The sequence below is a fragment of the Ochlerotatus camptorhynchus genome, unplaced genomic scaffold (genome assembly GCF_037179485.1).
Source record: "Ochlerotatus camptorhynchus isolate MF236.1 unplaced genomic scaffold, CSIRO-AGI_Acam_v1.1 ptg000188l, whole genome shotgun sequence".
NCBI lineage: Eukaryota > Metazoa > Arthropoda > Insecta > Diptera > Culicidae > Ochlerotatus > Ochlerotatus camptorhynchus.
Window position 1 is genome coordinate 1,632,635 of NW_027040678.1, and position 19,565 is coordinate 1,652,199.

The following is a 19,565-nucleotide window of genomic DNA, read 5'->3' on the forward strand; positions in this document are numbered from 1 at the left end:
AGATCAGTTTCAACAAATCTAGCTCCGTTCATTTCTTTATGTCTTCGGAGTATGGAAGCTGGAGCGCAGGTGGACGTTGTATATACAGATCTCAAGGCTGCATTCGACCGGGTTGACCACTCCATACTGCTAGCTGAACTTGAAAAACTCGGTGTATCCTCGGGTTTAACTCGTTGGTTCAAGTCCTATCTGACCAATCGGGAACTTTGTGTTAGAATCGGATCAGAGCAATCGGACTATTCTACAAACAGCTTCGGTGTTCCTCAAGGTAGCCACTTGGGACCATTGCTATTCTCGATTTTTGTGAATGAGGCCGGACTGATCCTCCCAACTGGTTGCCGATCGTTCTACGCGGATGATGTGAAGATCTATGTGATTGTTCGTAGCTTCGCCGATTGCTTACGGCTTCAGCACCTCATCGATACTTTCGAAGAGTGGTGCTCAAGAAACTATCTCACGTTGAATGTACAAAAATGTAATATTATCTCATTTCATCGCAAGCTGAAACCAGTGGCATTCAACTATACGATAAATCACCAACTTCTGCAACGTGTGGACAATGTTCGTGACCTAGAAATCACGCTGGACTACGCCTTAACATTCAAGCTTCATTACTCGGGCATCGTTGCGAAAGCTAACAGGCAACTCGGGTTCATTTTCAAGATCGCTGACGAGTTTCGCGATCCTGCTTGTCTAAAAGCTCTATACTGCTCTCTAGTGCGATCGATCTTGGAATTCAGCTCGGTAGTATGGTGCCCGTATCAAGCAGTTTGGATAGCGAGGATTGAATCTGTTCAAAGGAAATTTGTTCGGTATACCTTTCGTCACCTTCCTTGGAATGACCCTGTGAACCTTCCGCTGTATGAAGATCGTTGTCAACTCCTGGGTCTTGAAACACTAGAACATAGGTGGACGATTAGTCAGGCCGTGTTCGCAGCGAAAGTACTTATTGGTGATATCGACTCTCCAGGAATCTTGGCTGAATTCGAAATCTACGCACCCGAACGAGTTCTTCGGTCGAGGAGTTTCCTGTATCTTGGACCTCGTGCTGCGAACTACAGCTTGCATGACCCAATACGGTTCATGTCTGGGCGTTTCAACGAGTTTTACGAGTTTTTCAACTTCAACTGTGCAGCGGAAACCTTTCGTCACCGTTTTCAACGCAGACTTCTGAGAAGATGAGTAGCTGTCCATTTAATGAACACGTGAAGGATTGCGCTACCTGTTTATTTTTTTGTTTCCGGTTCAACTGCATGACGAGGACTTCTACCTGATTCACGGACAACTCTATGTCATAGGAGGATAACTTTTTTTATGCTATAGACTTGATTAATGTTCGTTGTAATTGTATTGTATTGTATTAATGTGATTCATGTATTTCGAAAAGATATGGGATTTTTACACCTTTTCTAGGCTTTTGCCCATCAGGCTTCATTTAGACACGTTAAGTCCGATGAAGAAAAACAAAATAAATAAACTCATTGACCTAATAAAAGCTGATAAAAAACGGGTTATTTCATCACCAAGCTCTTATAACGACACTCAAAAGCTTCACCTGTTCGACCATTACCCGATACAATAGAGCAGCTACAGGCAAAATTGCGAAAAAAGCAAAACATTTCGAATCAACTTTCTCCGATTTGTACGTATGATTTGCGTAATTGTTTGTTATGGGCAATGATTCACATTTTTGCTAAAATTCGGCTATTGTGAATCATGCCAAATTTTAAAAATGGCGTCCTTGAATTTAAAAAATGTAGCACGGAAACGGCATTTCTGATGGAAATGACATCTGAGACAAACTTGTAGAGAACAATAGTTCCTTTCTGGTAAAGATAAACAAAAACTGTTTTTTTTTCTATTAATTCTAAGTATAAATTTAAAAAAATGATAAAAACTGATATATCTCAAAATGTCTATGCCCGATTTTGGTTTTTTTTTTCAAGAAAAAATGCTTGTGACAAATACATTTGGAATGTTCAAAATAATGGACACTTGAAAACTGTTGAACATTGCAGAAAAAAAGCTTTAATTAAATTTTCAAAATTTTTACCAAAAATTGTTCTACGATTTTTGTTAATTTGTGAACGTTCATAATTTTAAACATTTCGAAAGTTTCCAGTTTAAAAAATTCGAAAATTGGACAAGAATTTGTTTAGATATTTTGGTTTGATATATGTTTTATTATTTTTTTATTCAAATAATTACAAAACATGTTTTCTTTACTTTTGACAGAAAGACATTATTTCTCTCTAAAACTTTGTATCAGACGTCATTTCTATCAGAAATGCTGCGTCCATGCTATTTTTTTTTAATTTCACAGACCTCATTTTGAAAATTTTACAGAATCCAAAAAGGCTGAATTTTAGCAAAAATGTGAATCATTGCCCATAACAATCAATTATGCAAAGTTTGATGCAAATCGGAGAAGATCGAGTATTTCCGACACGTCATCACTTGGCTTCCACTGCGTCAATGCCACCACGCTGCCGTCCTCACGGTAAACTAATAAGTAGCATTCCTCTATCGTTAAAATACCCATAATCCATTTGCTTAACCTCCATCTTCCATCCGGTTCCCCGAAGACAAAGAGAGACAGGGACCTGTGGAAGCAACAAGAAAGCTAATAACGGTGTAGGTAGAGTGCAAGTTATGAATAGTCGGCAGCGGAAACCGGCACCCGGGAGCGAGTCAATGTCAAACATAGTTATCACCCGTAGCAGCTGCATACAGTCACTATATAGGTGCCACCCACACCTCTGCGCCCATGAACGTACTTATCCACTGCTCAAATGGAATCCGTGTTCCATCCGGGGTTTGAAACTGCTTTGTACTGCAATCTCTTTTTCACCGCACGACCAACGATGCAACAGGAAGCCTCAATTCAGTTCTCACGCCTGGCCAGAGCTCAACGCAGTCCAACGATGCCGTGAGTTCAAGGGAAAACTTTTGCACTGCACCGTTTGTGAGCTGCACATAGCTAGAGCCTGGGGAACAAAGTTCCTTTATGTCCCAGCATTTTATTTATTCAAAACCATGAAACACTGCTAGAGCGTTTTCTTATTGCTTAGTGAGCTTAGAGCTTACTGGAGGTTTTCTTCGTTGTGGCCTCAGAGGGGATTGTGTCGTTAAGAGGTGTCTTTTACGGGAACAGTCCATTCCGGAGGAAATGGAATGGATGGTCATCAGGAGAGTTATGGATATGTGAAGGAGCTTTTAGTTCTCAATTTAAGGCTTACCGTAACGCCTTCCCTCGCAGTAGCCCTACATTGTCAGCCTTGAAATACTTAAGTACTGATTTATTAGTTCTCGCCCAGATATTCCAGGATTACACAAAACCAAAGTCTATCTCAATTTATGGCTTTATCCTCGATGGCCACGATGTGGGCTGGCCCACTCTATCACCGTTCACACTCCAACGGACACTCTCGAAACTATTAACACAACAACCCGCTCATTCTCCTTCTTCCAAACGAATAAATCTACTCCCAATACGGAAAATCTCCTTAGAGTCCCAAGATTGCAATTCATGCCATCATGGGAACGGAGCAGAGCCTTTGACCTGTAGAAGGAGAATAACTGCCAAAAGCCTCCCGCCCGTCTGGAAATCCACACCTCCCTATTAATATTGCACCTAGAGGGCGTCGTCGTCGTTGTTGTCGACGTTCCGGAACGAAGCCAGAATGTAATAATAACGCCCAGATTATGCTGTTGTTTATTGAATTGATTACACACACACACACGCACACGACTTTCTACTTGGTTCTTTGGTTTCTTGGTTGGGTTGAAGTCCCAAGTTGATTCGGTGGATGGATGAGGATGCTGGTGAAGGGGAAATCAAACTTGACGATCGGGGGTTGTATACAAGTTAACTCGTTTACCATCCCTTAGGTGGGACTGGGTTGCCATGGAAGCTTGTTTTCTTCTGATTTTAAGAATCATCTTTACTCAAGGTTTTTTTTTTGGGGGGAATGTTCGTGACGGACGAAAACGTAGCTTAAAACGGTAAACCTGGCAGTTGACGTCGGGATACCCGAGCAGGAACCGATAGCTAATCGATTACAAATCAATATCTTAATGTGGTATGATACCAGATTTCGGTATGCTTGTGGTATAAAACCTTGTTTTCTGAATTTTAGCTAAAATATGATAGATTGATCATAACAAACAATTATACATTTGGCGTGGAACTGCTCTCCGGAAAGTTTCTTCCGATTGCTCCAGGAAATTTCGGTCAGCTTGCCCCGAAATAAGTTTCTTCCAGCTTCTCCAGGAAGTTTTCTCCGACTCGCCTAGAACACCTTCGGCTTCCCCTGGTAGTGTCTTTCGATATTTTTAGTCTTTATTAGAGAGACTTTCAGATCTACCGAAAATTGCATCTGACTTTTCCCAGTCTCCCAGAAGATTCTACCAGCTTGCTCCAAAAGATTCTACTGGCTCCTGCGGATGGTTTCCTCTGATTATCCTTAGTAAATCAAATTCGTACATTTCCACCGAATTTGTAAACCTGATGCATTTTAGTGGAAATGTAGGTACGTTAGCATGACTTCTCTACAAAAATAGCTGTTTATTGGGAAGTTAATCCAGTTTCCCGGTTTTCGGAAAATGTAAATTCTGGTAAATTCTCCGGGAATAGATTCCGGGGATGAACTGGGTAGGAAACACTAAGTGTAAGGACCGCATTTTTGTACACGCTTGCACTTATGCTTATCCTGAAAGCAGGAATCGACTAAAAACTCAGAGTGATGCAAAAAACTACAAGGGACAGCCCTATGGGGTTGTATGCAATGGTGACGTAGGACAACGTGGTCTTATATCATAAATGTTATTTGTTAACTGCAGCAGGCGCTTGTGTTTTGTGTAGGAATAGGAATTTGAGCGGGGTTCTCTGTTTATACTCTTTAGTATGACGCGCTTGAAATAGATGGCCCATAGCGGCTCATGAAGAGCTCCTGATTCCAATCAATAGCGGTGCGGCTTCTTCATCCTTCTATGGATGCTCATGTGGGCTGCAGCTCGCTGCTTGATGGCAGCCTTTCTTTGTGTACTGGAGAACAATGTTAACGCCACTTGCCAAATGCACTGCTGCTGCTGCTCCCGACCGGACAACACCACACACGGTGATTGGAACTGCATTCGATCAGCGGTTGCGGGCAGCCTTGATAGCTAGTTGCTTGCGTGGACCTTTCGTTGTGTACTGGAGAACACCACCACTCACCACGCGATTATTGAATAAACACCGTATGGTGAGACCGGATGGAATTCAACTTTGAAATCTGTGTTAGGGAAATCGCTTTTCGCAGGCAATCGGTGATAATTTTAATTATCAAAGCAACAGTAACACATTCGTGCAATTTTCAATAGTGACATTTTGAAAAATTGTAAAGTCTTAAACGCGTAGAAATATTTCTGATCGATTGGTGTTAAAATTATTAAAATTGGTCCAGGGGCAGCTGACTAATTAACGTTCAAAATCTTTCATAATTTTGTTACATGTTCCATTTTCGGTTTTCACAAAGTGTACCCCCATATAGAAATCACAGACGTAGTCCTACGTCAAAACACTGGTGTTACTCTAAAATATGAGAGCGCGTCCCTTATATTTGGAAGGAGAAAGAGACTAAGGAGAGAGAGAGATTTCATATTTAGGAGAGAGTAGTTGGACAACTCAGGTGCTACTTGCGTATAGCACAATCGAGTAGTGCACGGTGTTATGACGGGAGTTGCACTTTTCAATCGGGAGAGACTGACAGTGGAACACATTTTGGTAGATTGCCAGGTGTTCAGCAATCTAAGAAGTCTCTACGGTATACCGAATAGCATAAGGAACGCCCTCTCGAATGACCCTTCAACCGAAGCAGCAGTCATCTGCTTTATTAAAGACGCCAATCTTTATGAAAGTATTTAAGCCCAATGACTGACACGACCACCAACAACCCGCTATCGACACTGACTACCGACTATGACAAATTACTTCTACCTAAACTACGCCAGCAACTGTGACACTACTCAGCTATTATATGTGTACTATTGTTTGAACCTGAACTCCGAGCTCTGAAAAAAAAACTCTGTATTAGGGAAACCTCCTTCCGAGGCCCACTTTCTAGCCGGGGACCTCCCTCTGGGGCCCTAAATACCAGACTCTGTTATTTGGGGCACCCCCTTCTGGGGTTGCCAGAGATGAACCAGCCGATGGCTGAAAGTCTCTTTAATAAAGAAAGATAAGATAATCGGGAGAGACGTGGCTTAGAGATTTACAAGAATGGCTGCATATTTTAGGCTGGGTTCAGAATATGTTTACACTCTTATACTATATGCTGCAGTGACTTTATGGTATTCAAAAGCGTAGGAAAATGCAAATTTTTATGCTTTTCTATCGGAAAAACAAAGAGAGAGAGAGAGAGAAAGAGACTTAACACTGTTGGAGCGGCAGCTCTCCAACACAAGAAGAATGAAATGTGCTGCACGATTTAAAATGCTCTTTCACGTCTTTTTGGAAAGAAAGTGCAGTCTCGCAACAGAGTGTGTTTCACTCGCAAAAAATTGAGTAGCACCCGATCCCTGCCTGAAAGCAATAAATTTTTACAAATCACAATTTTTTTACATGTCACGTAGCACGTCCCAATTATTCCTAGCATATTCCGAATGTTCATGTTTAAAGGTTTAACAGAGACTTAAAGAATCGAAAGTTTTGTAATAATTGAAAGGTTTATGTTATGAGCTTTCTATTCCAACCAATGCATTATTTTTTTTAATATTGTGTAGCAAGCAGCGTTGGCAGGTCATTTTCAGGAAAATCTGGGCCAGTTATAAAGTGACTGCTGGTTAACTGCAGTCATGCCAGATAATGCTGGATAAAGTATTTTGAGGTCTCGTGGTAGGAATACATGCTCATGATTCATTGATTCTTTGATTTACGCAATGTTTTAGACAATGATTGACGTTCACCAAATTTTCAAAAGTATTTTGTTTAAAATCAATAGTTCTACCCATTAGAATCGATACGTAGAGAAAATTCCGATCGATTGATGTAAAAGTATTGAAAATGTATCATGAAATAGCCGAGATATAATCGTTCAAAACCTGACCACTTTTCGTTACATGTTCATCTTTCGTACTCGCAAAGTATATAAGTATATAGAAATCATTGAAAAGATAAATGGCCATCGAAGTGCCAAAGAAGCATTCAATTTATTAAATGGTAATAAAACGACAAAATATATAGGACTGTTTAAGGGAATTAATACTAAATTACTTATTAAGCGTTCCGATTTTCCGGTTTTCCAACTCAACTATGAATATGAATATCCCATCCCCATTTGAAAATACAACTAAATTTTCTACAAAATGTTGTCTGCGTCCACTACTCCCCCTTTTGGCATCCATCAACGCACGCTACAGAACTTCAGTCGTGCTCTCAGCTATTTGATCTGCTCAGCAAGCTCAAATTGATCGTTAAAACTGTATTGCGGTTACATGTGTTACCTTCTGCATGATACGTTGTATTTTGAATTCCAAACAATTATTTACAAATGCCATCGTCCTCTCTCGCAGTTTTTCCACTACATAGCATTTATCTCTTCCGCACAGCACTTTTATATAAAGATCCAGTAGCTTTTGTAAACGCACCACCACCGGCCAGCCCCCCCTGACAGGAAGCAACTATAGCGAAAAACAGTGAACGATAGTGACAAAACAGTGTAAACTGATGGTGACAATAATTTAGCAGCCAACGCATCCAGCACCAGTAACCCCCAGAACAGCCAAACCGGAACCCATTCGAACAAAATAACAAAACACAAATCCAATGCCACACAAGCGGCGTGCTGATGTCTTCCGGCGTTCCGAACAGAATTCTAAAGATTTCCTACCGCTCTCTGCAGTCCACCATTACCACCATTACTACCACCGAAGGCTGCCCTCGGCCGATCAGCTGCTAGCCCTACGCGCAGCCAACTCTCGTCCACCCTCGAACCTGTACGTACAATAATCCCTGGAGATGGCGAAGGTTTCGGCAACCTCCCACCAAGATCCTACCGTTATCGACATGATGGAGATCAGCAAGAAGCGACCACCGAAGCTAAAGACCGCCGACCGGACCGTATCGATGCGAATCGACAACTACTCGCCCGGTGCGGGAGGTGGCGGTGGCGGTGGCGTCATCGTCGGCGGTGCCACCAGTCCCATAATGCTCGACAACAGCCTTATCGTGCACCACAGTCCCATCGAGCGGCTCTCGCCTGTTTCGCATCTGAAGCAACATCAGTCCGATCCGAAGGTGTTCTTTGTGAAGGAGTCTTCCCCGACGTCCCTCAAGGTGGAAGGCTACAGTCCCAATCCACGGAAGCAGATACGTCGCTCGGATACGCTGCACGTATACTCACCGTCGATGCACCAACTGCGGAAGGCTACGTCGTTTCACTCGAGAAGCAATAGTGGAGGTTCGAATCCGGACGAAATTGTGGCCGCACCCATTATACGGCACAGTAGCGTCCGGCACTCGCACATCTACCCTCGCGAGTATCTGGTCAAGCAGGACAGTGGCGGTGGAACGAGCAGTGGTGGTGGTGAGGAGGAGGAAGAAATTCGCCCAGCTCCAGCCTTTGTGCACTCTCCGAATGTCAGTGGGAATCGAAGGAACTGTCACATGCATCGGTCGTTCAACGATCAGCAGAAACGGAATGCAGCGTTCCAGCGCAGAGATTCCACCAAGTTCCACTCACTCGGAGACGACATGCCTGCGGAAGTCGTGGACAGAAGTCCACGGGAATCGAAGAAGTTCAGTTCAGCTAACGCGTCGCTCGAGAACGAAATCTATCGATCGCGAAGCAATAGCCGGACGGAGAAGAAAACCGAATCCTTTTCGGATTTCGTCACTCGCCAGAACAGCAAGAAGTACAATCAAAAGAACAGCACTACCAGTTTAGATCAAGCGTTACCGTACATTGGCGGCAGTGGGGCCGGGAGCTTCCGCCGAACAGTCCTACAACATTCCAATGCACACTTACTCAGTCCTAATCCGCCCTTTACTGATGATTTCAAACCGCAAAAATCACCCATCTTCGATCAGAAGAAATCCTACAGCCTTCGATACAAGAACGGCCGAGACGCTCGAGAGACGTTCAAAGCGAAAAAGTCGAAAAGTTTCATGATAGATCTGGAACCACCGCCGGCGATCATTAGCGGTGCGAGCAGTCCCTACCGAAAAGATAGCGTTTCCTTCACCCCGGAAGAGGTGGACAAAATCTACAAGGCCTCTCGTAAGCTCTCACCCAACATCATACTGGACGATATCGGCCGGGAGATCTCCCCGGTCCCGATGGACATCATGGACATCAACTATGGCGTAATCATGAAGACCTACCAGATGAACCGGGAAAAGTCGATGCGAAAGAGCCGACGAAAAACGGACGACAAGAAGCTGGAGTTTGACGAAGACAGTGAGTCGAACAGGAAACGGAAGCGGATAGCCTGCATCGTGATGTCCGTGTTCATAGCCTTAGCGATATTCAGCATCCTGGCAGTGATCGTAACGCTGACGCACACCAGTGCCGGTCCGTCGCAGACAAAGCCTACGTACACGTTCGCCCGGGAAACGCCGATCCACGCCATTCCGAACTACATCGTATCGAAAGAGTCACCCAAACACTACAATGGCATCAATTGATGCGGTAGCAATCGTAGTAGGCCCTTCTTCCGAACATCGTCACCCTGGTGGGCGGAGATCGTCGACGCAGCAGGCTGCGATCTGGTGACGGTTCACTTCGTAGAGCTGTTTAGTTAGCAGTGTTTGTAGTGTGGTTTAGACTACGTTGATTTGAGATGATCTTTAACAATATCCAACGAAGTGCCAAGGACGACCCCGGAGCGGCTCCAATGCCGTTTGAGGGCGGCCACTCTTTTTTACTCATGTTTCAAATAACAAAATCAAAAAAAAAACAAAACGGAAACTCACTATACAGGAACGAACAACTGAAGCGCAAGTGGTGTTAATTAGTGTACCGAAGCGAGAAACAGAAACCCGTGTCAACAACTTCTGATGCAAAACAACACACATACGATATACGTGACTAGCGTTAACTAATGTTTAACAAGTAATAATCAGTATTTTAAACCGGTGAAAAGTAAACATAACCAATAAATAACCAACCAGTAAAACCAGTAGTATGATAACGTTAATGTAAACCAAGGTGAAGTTACGATAAACGACATACAGTAAACCGAAAAGGAGCAGTTAAATGATATAGTAATCTAATAAATAAAACCATATTATAATACACTCCGAACACGGAACCCTACTAACGAACAAAAGATAGAACTACGGAGTTACATTGAAATGGAAGTCAGGCACAGTTATGCAAAACATAGAACTTAAATCAAAACAGAAGCCAACAAACAGATAATCAAAACAAAAACAAAATATCTAATTAATTAACATAAACATAGTCAAAGAGAAAACCGAAGCAAAACCCGCATCCAACGAAGAAACTAAGCAAGAAAAATACAACACACACGCATACACCATTACGCAACAGCAACAACAACAACAATGAAAGAAGATAATCTGAACTCGAACCTTTGTAAACCTCTTTACCACCGCCAACAACAAGTGAAACTCTACCAAAACCGTACAACTCTATATTGTGAACAAATCTTACTACGGCTGTATTCGATTCAGTGAACTACTGGGTGTATTTTTTTAACGTGCGCGTGTATGTGTGTATGATGCCAACAACACCCATATGAATGTTTGCGCGTGTCCTGAACAAACAACCACCTTCCCCTACACAACAACGACGATGACGATAACTGGGGAGCCTGAAAGCAAAGAAGAAGAAGATAAAAAGACCAACTATGCGACCCGCACTGAACCCGCGCTCACACAAACGGATAGTGTTTCCTTTTGGGATCCAACTCCGCTCTGTTGCTTCTTTTTTTTATTATTATTTTTGGTTTGATAGCTACCATGCTTTGTTTGTGTTTGCCTCCGAGAAATGGAGCAAGTGTGATGTTTTGTGTGCTGGAACAAAGCGATGCCGAACAGCTGGTCCTTGCGGCAGGGGGATTACCGGTGTTCCCAAGAACCCCGCGCAGATGAGGGCATGGGACGAAATGGATGCCCTCTTCCTTGGGATACAAGGAAATGCCACAGGTAAATGAGATTATTGTTCTTCAGTGTTTGGTTTTAAAGCATAATCGGTTTATATACAGTAGGTTGAAGATGAACCTGCCTCTGGCTGGGTGTTTCCTGTATAACGGTGAGGATGGAAACAGAATAGCTTTACTACAGTATAGGTGGAATGTTTCGTAATAAATCACTCGTTTGGGATGAGGCGTAGTGATCATTTCAATAATTATGGTCAGGAATGAAAACAAACTATGGGAAAGTTCTATGTTTATTACTAGATCTCCAAATAGCAGTAATGTTGATAAATTATCTAAATTGGTAGTCTAAAATAAGGTCAAAAATAGTTAAAAACAGTTATGAATTCACCTGACCTGGGAAAAACATAATTGAATTTATTTTCATAAAACGCTGTGCCAGTGCACAGTGGTTCAGCAGGGAGAATTTCAGGAAAATAAATAAAAACGTGCCTGATGATGAAGTTTAATCCGTTTGGTGTCTTGAGAAAAGCTTTTAGTTGAAATAAGACGCACACACTTAGAAAAACTCATGTAAATTTAGGTGCTCTGAGCGTGACATATACGACCGTCAATTTTGACATAAATTTGAGTCATAACAGACGCGAAATATAGCTTAATCAAACGTACTTTTCGTCGAGCAACAAACTTTTCAGTCTCGGAGCACTTAATATTACATGACATGTTTGTTTACGTCTCATATTTTATGTCAAAGATGGATTCCGTCACTTGTAAAATTAGTTATTTCTAAGTGTGCATCTCCAAAAATTATACTCAATGGGACCCCACTTGAAAATTTAACATGTTTGACTAAAATATTCTACAAAATGGAAGAAAATAGGTTAAAATCGGTTTTTGTATTTAAATGTTTCGTTTTATTTTTTTACAAGGCATACTAGGATGTATGTCGCTAACTTCGGTCTAATAGAGTCCTTCAAGTACATTTTATGTCGTATCGTATGTAATAATTGACCTGCAGTTGATATTTTACTGTCAACATGCAAATTTAGATATCCTTATAATTTGCATATTAATTAGGCACGACTGAAAATTGTAAAACTCACCATTTTAACATGAAAACTTTCCAGGTACGTGGATGTAATGTCGGTCTACTGTCAGGCATGGAAAATCAATTAGATATTTCGTGCATTCGTTTACATTCATTTGCCACTAATTTTTTTCATCAACAGAATCCCTTAAATGGTGTTTGAAGCTTTTGTAGGTTATATGATTAGCTAAATCTGTATCTCTTATGCCTAATGAACCAGAGTAAATAAAATCCACCATTGTTTTTCAGCGAATGTAAATTACATTCACTTAAAAACAATAACAAATTCTGCTCGCTCTAGTCCGTAATGTATAAGACATACAAATTTGAGTATTTGACAAAAATAATAGCTAATCATAGAATCTACATATCTAAACAACCCAAAGGGAACGTCATTTTATTTTTTGTTTCAGCTACCGGAAGTTTCCCTGATCTACCAAAAGAATAAAAAAAAACTTGAAAGAATAGAATTTTCGGTCATGTGGAGATCTATTGAATAATCCCTGATCTACTAGTAGCTTGCATCTCAAAAGAATGCTTACGAGACGTCATTGATTTTTTAAATCAGTCCAAGCTCTTCATAATAATATTTGATCTACTTGAAGCCATCATTTCGAGAGTCGTCTCTTGTACCTTCAATCAGTTGGAGATCTTCAAACTAGCTAATCGTCATGAAGTCATTCGGTTATTTGAATAATCGCTGATTCTGCTGACACAGTGAATCATATCAAGCTGAACATTGCATTAGGTCCTAAGAAACATTTATCGCTTCTCTTCGTCGACTTTCTCTTTCGTTAATAACTTGAGCACAGAACCGTTTCTTGATGTGTTTGTCGTATTAGATGCTAGAAAAAAGCTTCTTTTATCGATCTGGGTGCTGAAAATACCTGGAAATGTCTTTACATGGCCGTGGGGATGCAAAGAGAAAGTCGACGAAGAGAATCTGTCAATGTTACTTAGGACCTAATGCAATGTTCAGCTTGATATGTGAAGAATTATCTGATTGAATAGTTGATCAGTAGAAGGTCTTCTGAATAATTTATCAATCTCGTAAAAATCGTAAAAAAATATCCATGGGACTTTGAAATTCTCCAAAGTTTAATGATCGTCTCTGAACTTGCATTAACTTCAAAAAAATTTGGCAGTACTTAGAAGAAGTACCATGAACCGTGGGGCAATATTGAGAGCAGAGTTCTGCATTTTCAAAACAAAGAAAAGAAAATTAACTCTCCGCAGAATCGCTTCATTTCGAACAATATTATTTTTGTGTAAGTCATTGTGTTTCGTATTATCGAGTCACGATGAACATCCCTCCTGTCAAACACGACTTGGATATCGCTTGTTTTGGTCGTCAAGTTCAGCAGTTTATTTCTTTTGAAACAAAGACTTGTTTCAACTGACGTCATGAATGACTCGAAAACTGCGCCCTTCGTTTTTTTCCACTTTCACTGCAATTCAGGGCTCATTCGACTTGTCACGTGTTGCGTCATAAGGCATCAAAATAAAGTGTCCGGATAGTATCCGCACAATATCGGTTGCCAATAGGGATGGCATCCGTGTAATAATAAATTGTAAATTAACGAAGCCCTTCTGGAGTTCAAGATGGTGGCCATCGGGCTCAGGAAAAGTCTCGAATACCATAAGATATGGGTATTTTAAGAACGGGCACGACGCGTAGATGCCAAAAATCGATATTCAACGCCTTTTTGGAATCCAAGATGGCGGCAATCAGTTTTCAGAAGAATACCCCACGAATATGGATATTTTCGGAACGGAGACTTTTGATGCCGAAAATCGATATTCGACACCATTTTGGAATCCAATATGTTGGCTATCCGGTTTCAGAAAAGCGGATATGGATATTTTCGGAACAGGGACAACGCGTGGATGCCGAAAATCGATATCCGACGCCATTTTGGAATTCAATATAACGACCATCGGTTTTCACAAAAAGGGTCAAACACACTAAGATCTGGGTATTTTCGGAACGGAGGCGATAGATGTTGAAAATCGAAATTTGACGCCATTTGTAGGGTATCATATCAGATATTCTTCTGAAATCCGATTTAAAAAATAGACACATTGATTGGTTTCTGGCCTCTAGACGTTACTGTGATTTCAAAATTACCACATTGATCGGTATTTGACAGTATTTCACACTTTTTCTAAAACCAGAAGTCACCATCTTATATTTCACGATGGCACCTGTCTTCAATTTTCGGCATCTACGTGTCATCCCCGTTCCGAAAATACCCATTTTTAAGGGTATTTGACACTTTTTCTGAAATCAGAAGCCGACGTCTTGTATTTAAAAATGTCGTCGGATATTGATTTTCATTCTCTAGACGTCATCCCGATTCCAAAAATAACCATATGGATGGGTATTTGACAGTATTGCCACTTTTTCTGAAATCGGAAACCACCTTATTTTATTTTTAAATTACTTCGGATATAGATTTTCAGCCTCATGATGTCATCCCGATTCAAACAATACCTATATTAATGGGTATTTGACAGTATTTCTCACTTTTTTTTAACAAGAAGCCACCATTTTGGATTTTAAAATGGTGTCGCACAGTATTGGCAAAATCATCAATCAAATAATATCTTTCCGCTCTCATACGGTACGGAACAAAATATCATGCTTGATATTGTTTTACAAGCTCCTTCGATATTGAGGGACTATTCACAACACGCAAAAATCAAGCTGAGAGCTGACTCGACACAAACATGATTCCGTTCCACATCGTTTTCTTATAGCGAATTCGTTTATTATCGGGGTTAACACCAGTTCCAACCCAGTGCGAAACCGAACCTTTTGTCAGTGTGAACCTCAACCTGAGCTAGGTTTTAAAAACAAACGAGCAAACTGACGTTTGTCAGAAAACAAGCAGACCCAATCTTGATACCCGATCCAGGTTGGAACTGAATAATAAACGAATTCGCTATTAGAATGAGTTTGCTATCTCTGTTTAATCTTCACCGATGGCAGACACGAAGGGACTGCTAGCAGCCGTTATGGAAGTTTCGGTTCCATTCGGGTGTAAAGCAAAAATCATTAAACTTAATCTCACCACAGTTTGGTGAGATTTGCAGTTGGTGAGTTTTGTTAGCTTGATGTTCCGAGCTGCGATATCACAGCTTGCAAAATCAACCGCAAATGTTTGCTAGTTGATTTTAGTCTACGAAAATCAAGCGCGATCTTGGGCATTGGTGAGATTTGATTTTTTGATATTTTTCCAACACTGGTGTCGCATATCGATTTTGCATCTTTAGACGTCACCCCAATTCCAAGAATACCCATATTGATGAGTCAACGAAAGTATTTCCCACTTTTTTCTTAAATCGGAAGCCACCATCTTGGATTAAAAAAAAGGCATCGGTTATCGATTTCCAGCCTTAGACGTCACCCCGATTTCAAAAATACCCATATTGATGGGTATTTGAAAGTATTTCCCACTTTTTCTCAAAAAAAAAAGCTGCCATTCTGGATTTCAAAATAGCGTCCGATATCGATTTTTATTCGCTTGACATCATCCCGGTTCCAAAAATACCTATATTTGACAGTATTTCTCAATTTCTCTGAAAACGGAAGCCACCATCTTGGATTTTAAAACGGCGTCAAATGTCAATTTTTAGCCTCACGATTTAAAAACAAAACATATTAATGGGTAATTGATAGTATTTCCCACCATTTTTTAAACCAGAAGCCAACCCAAGTAACATTGCTAGTTTTATTGTGGTTTTAAAGCATTCTACAAAACTAAATCAAGGTATGCAGAACCCTCATAAAACCCTAATTGTTACATGGGAAGATTACCCATGTTGATGTATCTTCTATTTTAAAATGGTTTCCCATATATCGATTTTCGATCGTAAGCCGTCACCCCGATTCCAAGATTATCCATATTGATGTGACGGTGGAATTTCCAACGTTTTCTTAAGCTGGAAGCCTGAAATCGGAATTTAACACGCGTTGTGCTGTTGTTTTCATTTTCTATAGATCAGCGCATGGTCCTTGATCTCACATTTCGTTCTCCTTCCGACCCTTTCATTTCACACCGGAAAAAAAGTGACGACAATAGATGGAAACGACTGGAAACCAAAACATTCCACCCGACAATGATAAATTGGACACCCACGTGCACAGATCTATGCGCATGCACTTATGTCGTTTTCGTTTTTGCGGTGTAGCTACACTGGTGCTACACCGCCGAACACCGAAAAAAATCAGGGTGTAACTATCGGTTGCACCTTTGTTTACAAACAAATGAAGATGAGCTGTCAATGACTCGCGCTTATTGCTGCTTACACTACACCGGTGTAGTGTAGCAAAAACGAAAACGACATTAAATGAACCAATCAACAAAAGTTAGAAAAACTGCACGAATGTAAGTTCATTTGACAATGAAAGACGATATGAACACGAGTAAAGCCAAAAGAAACAGCATGAAAACTGATCGAAACTGGTTCTGTTGATGTTGAAGGGGATCTGCTCGAAGAGAAGACAGAATGACTTTCAATTGACTGTGATGGATGACAGCTTCGTCTTCGCTTGACGAGTTTGGATTGAAAATGACTGTTTGTTCTCAACCAGTTTCCAAAATTATTTTATAGATTCACGCCGAACCCACCATTATGGTACTACACTGAAAAAAGTTTTCACTTAGTTTCTATTAGGAACGCACAGTGTATTTTTCCAAAAACAAAAACAATGATTTTTACCTGAATATCACATAGCATTAGAAATTCTATATGAGAAATCATATAGATTTCATTGGACACATAACGTTCATGTGATTTAGTGGTGCAATTTCCAATTATGGGATCACATGAAAGTTATGTGAAATTCACATGGATATTTTCCACTGGTTATGTGATTTATTTTATGAGTGTACAAATGAGTGCTATACAAATGCAGTAGTACTGGAAATAAGAAGGATAAAAATTAATTACGCTAGTAGTAGTAGCAACTTAGGTTTAGAGTTAATTGAATTATTAGTAATAAATTATTCCAAATCGAGTTATCCAAAAAAAACAGACCTCAAGTGTATCCCAAGTTAATAGAGAATAAATCCAAATCCAAGGTTGCAAAGTGTTTCCTTTAAAAAGAAGAAGTGACTCCTAGTGGCGGTCAGACGAAAACCCAAAAGTTCTGTGCAAGAATCAACTGGAGTGTTAGCCGATGCTCATTCCCCCGCTCCACATAGTTACAGTGCACATTGGATTTCCCCGCCGGTTAAATTTTTAACGGAAATCACAAACGTGCTCCAACAGTGACTTTGTTGGGCCCTATATGAATATTATGATAACTGCGGGAGCTTAATATAAGTTTCATGAATTATAGGGGAGTCCAGAAACTCTAATTTATTGAGAAGTTCAAAGAACTTCTGGGGAGTAAAGATATCGTTAGGGAAGTCTTGACTATCGGGAAAGTTTAAAGATATGCTAGAAAATATTCAGACAACTTCGTTCATTTCAGGAAAATTTTGAAAACTTCATCGAAGATCTAGAGTAGTTTTTAGGAGAACTTCAGAGTAGTTCTGACGAGATCTTAGTTCTGAGCAGAACTTCAGAGTAGTTCAGAAGTCAAAGTAATTCTGAGGAGAACTTCAGAGTAGTTGTGAAGAGAAATTCAAAGTAATTCTGAGGAGAGCTTCAAAGTAGTTTCGGTAAGAACTTCAGAGTAATTCTGAGGAGGATTTCAGAGTAGTTTTGAGGAGACTTTCAGAGAAGATCTGAGGAGAGCTTCAGAGTAGTTTTGTGGATGGTTTTAGAGTAAATCTGAGGAGAACTTCAGAGTAGTTCTGAAGAAAATTTCTTTGAAGTTACGAGAAGTCCAGAGAAGTTTCATTGGCCTCAGGTAAATTTCGGGAAATTTATGAAACTCCCAGGGAGACAGACTTTTGCGCGATATTGACAAAATTGTTCGTCACATAGTCAGTGACAGACTTGATCCTCAAAAAACCGTTCGTCAAAATCTCATTCATTTTTTTTTTGTCAATGACAAAGATTCACCTGGTAACAAAAAATGTAATTTCGTACATTCTGTGTTACATTATTGTTATTCAAGCAGTTCAGGACGTAGATCCTTGTTCACATTAACGGCTCCATTTAATTGTGTTGCTCAAGTAATTTTATTTCGATACAAATTTAGTTAATATAAATATCAAGACATGTTCGTAACTGACAGCATTGTCATTGACAATTGAAATGGTTTGCCTTGACTGTGACTGTTAGCTCAAATGAGTGACCAAAGCAGTATCGTGTATTGACGAGATTTTACAGCACTGCCTAGAACATATCTGATCAGCTTGGTCCTGAGTACTTAATATGGCCACCAATGATCATATTTTTGAATTGTCATGTAATTTGATGTGTCGCATTTAGGTGTTGGTTCAAGAAGAATCTAACCGCTTCCCCGGGGAGGTACCCGGAACATGCCCAGATGAGGCTCAGGACTCCGGCAGGTTTACAATTTCTCATTACAGCTAAAATGCTATTTTTCATAATTATGAAACAAGGAGATACTAAAATGATAATTTCTATTTGTAATCTGCAAGAAGAGGTGGTAAAGTTTGTGTATGACATATAAAATTTGTCAATTTTGGCTTTCAGAAGGTCACAACTAGCGATTTTATGATCGTTGATTGCTCGCTCATCGCGTTGCTCATCGTTACAGCTAATCGCTGAAAGCAAAATTGACAAATTTTATATGTCATACACAAACTTTACCACCTCTTCTTACATCTTACAAATAAAAATTATCATTATAGTATCTCATTGTTTCATAATTACGAAAAATTACATTTTAGCTGTAATGAGCAATTGCAAGCCTGGTCCTGAGTACTTAATATGGCCACCAATGATTATAGTTTTGAATACTGATGTAGTTTGATGTGTTGCATCTGAGTGTTTGTTCAATCTGAATCTTTTACTTCCACGGCGGTACCCGGAACATGTCCGGATGAGGCCAACATGGTTCTGACTACTTACTACGACCTTGTATGATTATTTGGTTTACGTCTTGAAGGTTCTGGTTAATTCAAAATTACAAAAAATACAATTGAAAACATTGAGCACTTCTCAGGTGGCCGCTCAACTGCACTGTTTTTTTCCAAAATGTTACGCGTTTTAGTACAATGCCGCTTTTGTCGCAACCCGCTCATTGTGCTTGCCGCTATGTCGCTATCATTGTGTTCAGCTCTCAACTTTCATAAGTTAGCGAAACTTATGTGCTGTTTACACTTATGCTAGTTCACTAGCTTACCTGCTCAACCAACTAGCACGAATTTCAGTTGCTCCTGACATCTCATGCTGGTGGACGCTGATGTCCTGTTTACATTATGCTGGCTACTTTTTTGTACAGTGCTAG

The 19,565-nt window shown here is 40.4% G+C and overlaps 2 protein-coding genes across 2 annotated transcripts in view; both read left to right on the plus strand.

Annotated features, from left to right (window-relative positions):
• LOC135702220 (uncharacterized) overlaps window positions 1–10,088 on the plus strand; it is a 207,191-nt gene extending 197,103 nt beyond the window's left edge. Inside the window, exon 2 of the mRNA XM_065223253.1 lies at window positions 7,591–10,088. Coding sequence (XP_065079325.1) covers window positions 8,000–9,667 — 1,668 coding nt within the window. The 5' untranslated portion in view covers window positions 7,591–7,999 and the 3' untranslated portion in view covers window positions 9,668–10,088. The remainder of the gene's footprint in view (window positions 1–7,590) is intronic.
• LOC135702219 (uncharacterized) overlaps window positions 1–19,565 on the plus strand; it is a 386,684-nt gene that overhangs the window by 343,441 nt on the left and 23,678 nt on the right. The gene's annotated exons all lie outside the window — the stretch shown is intronic.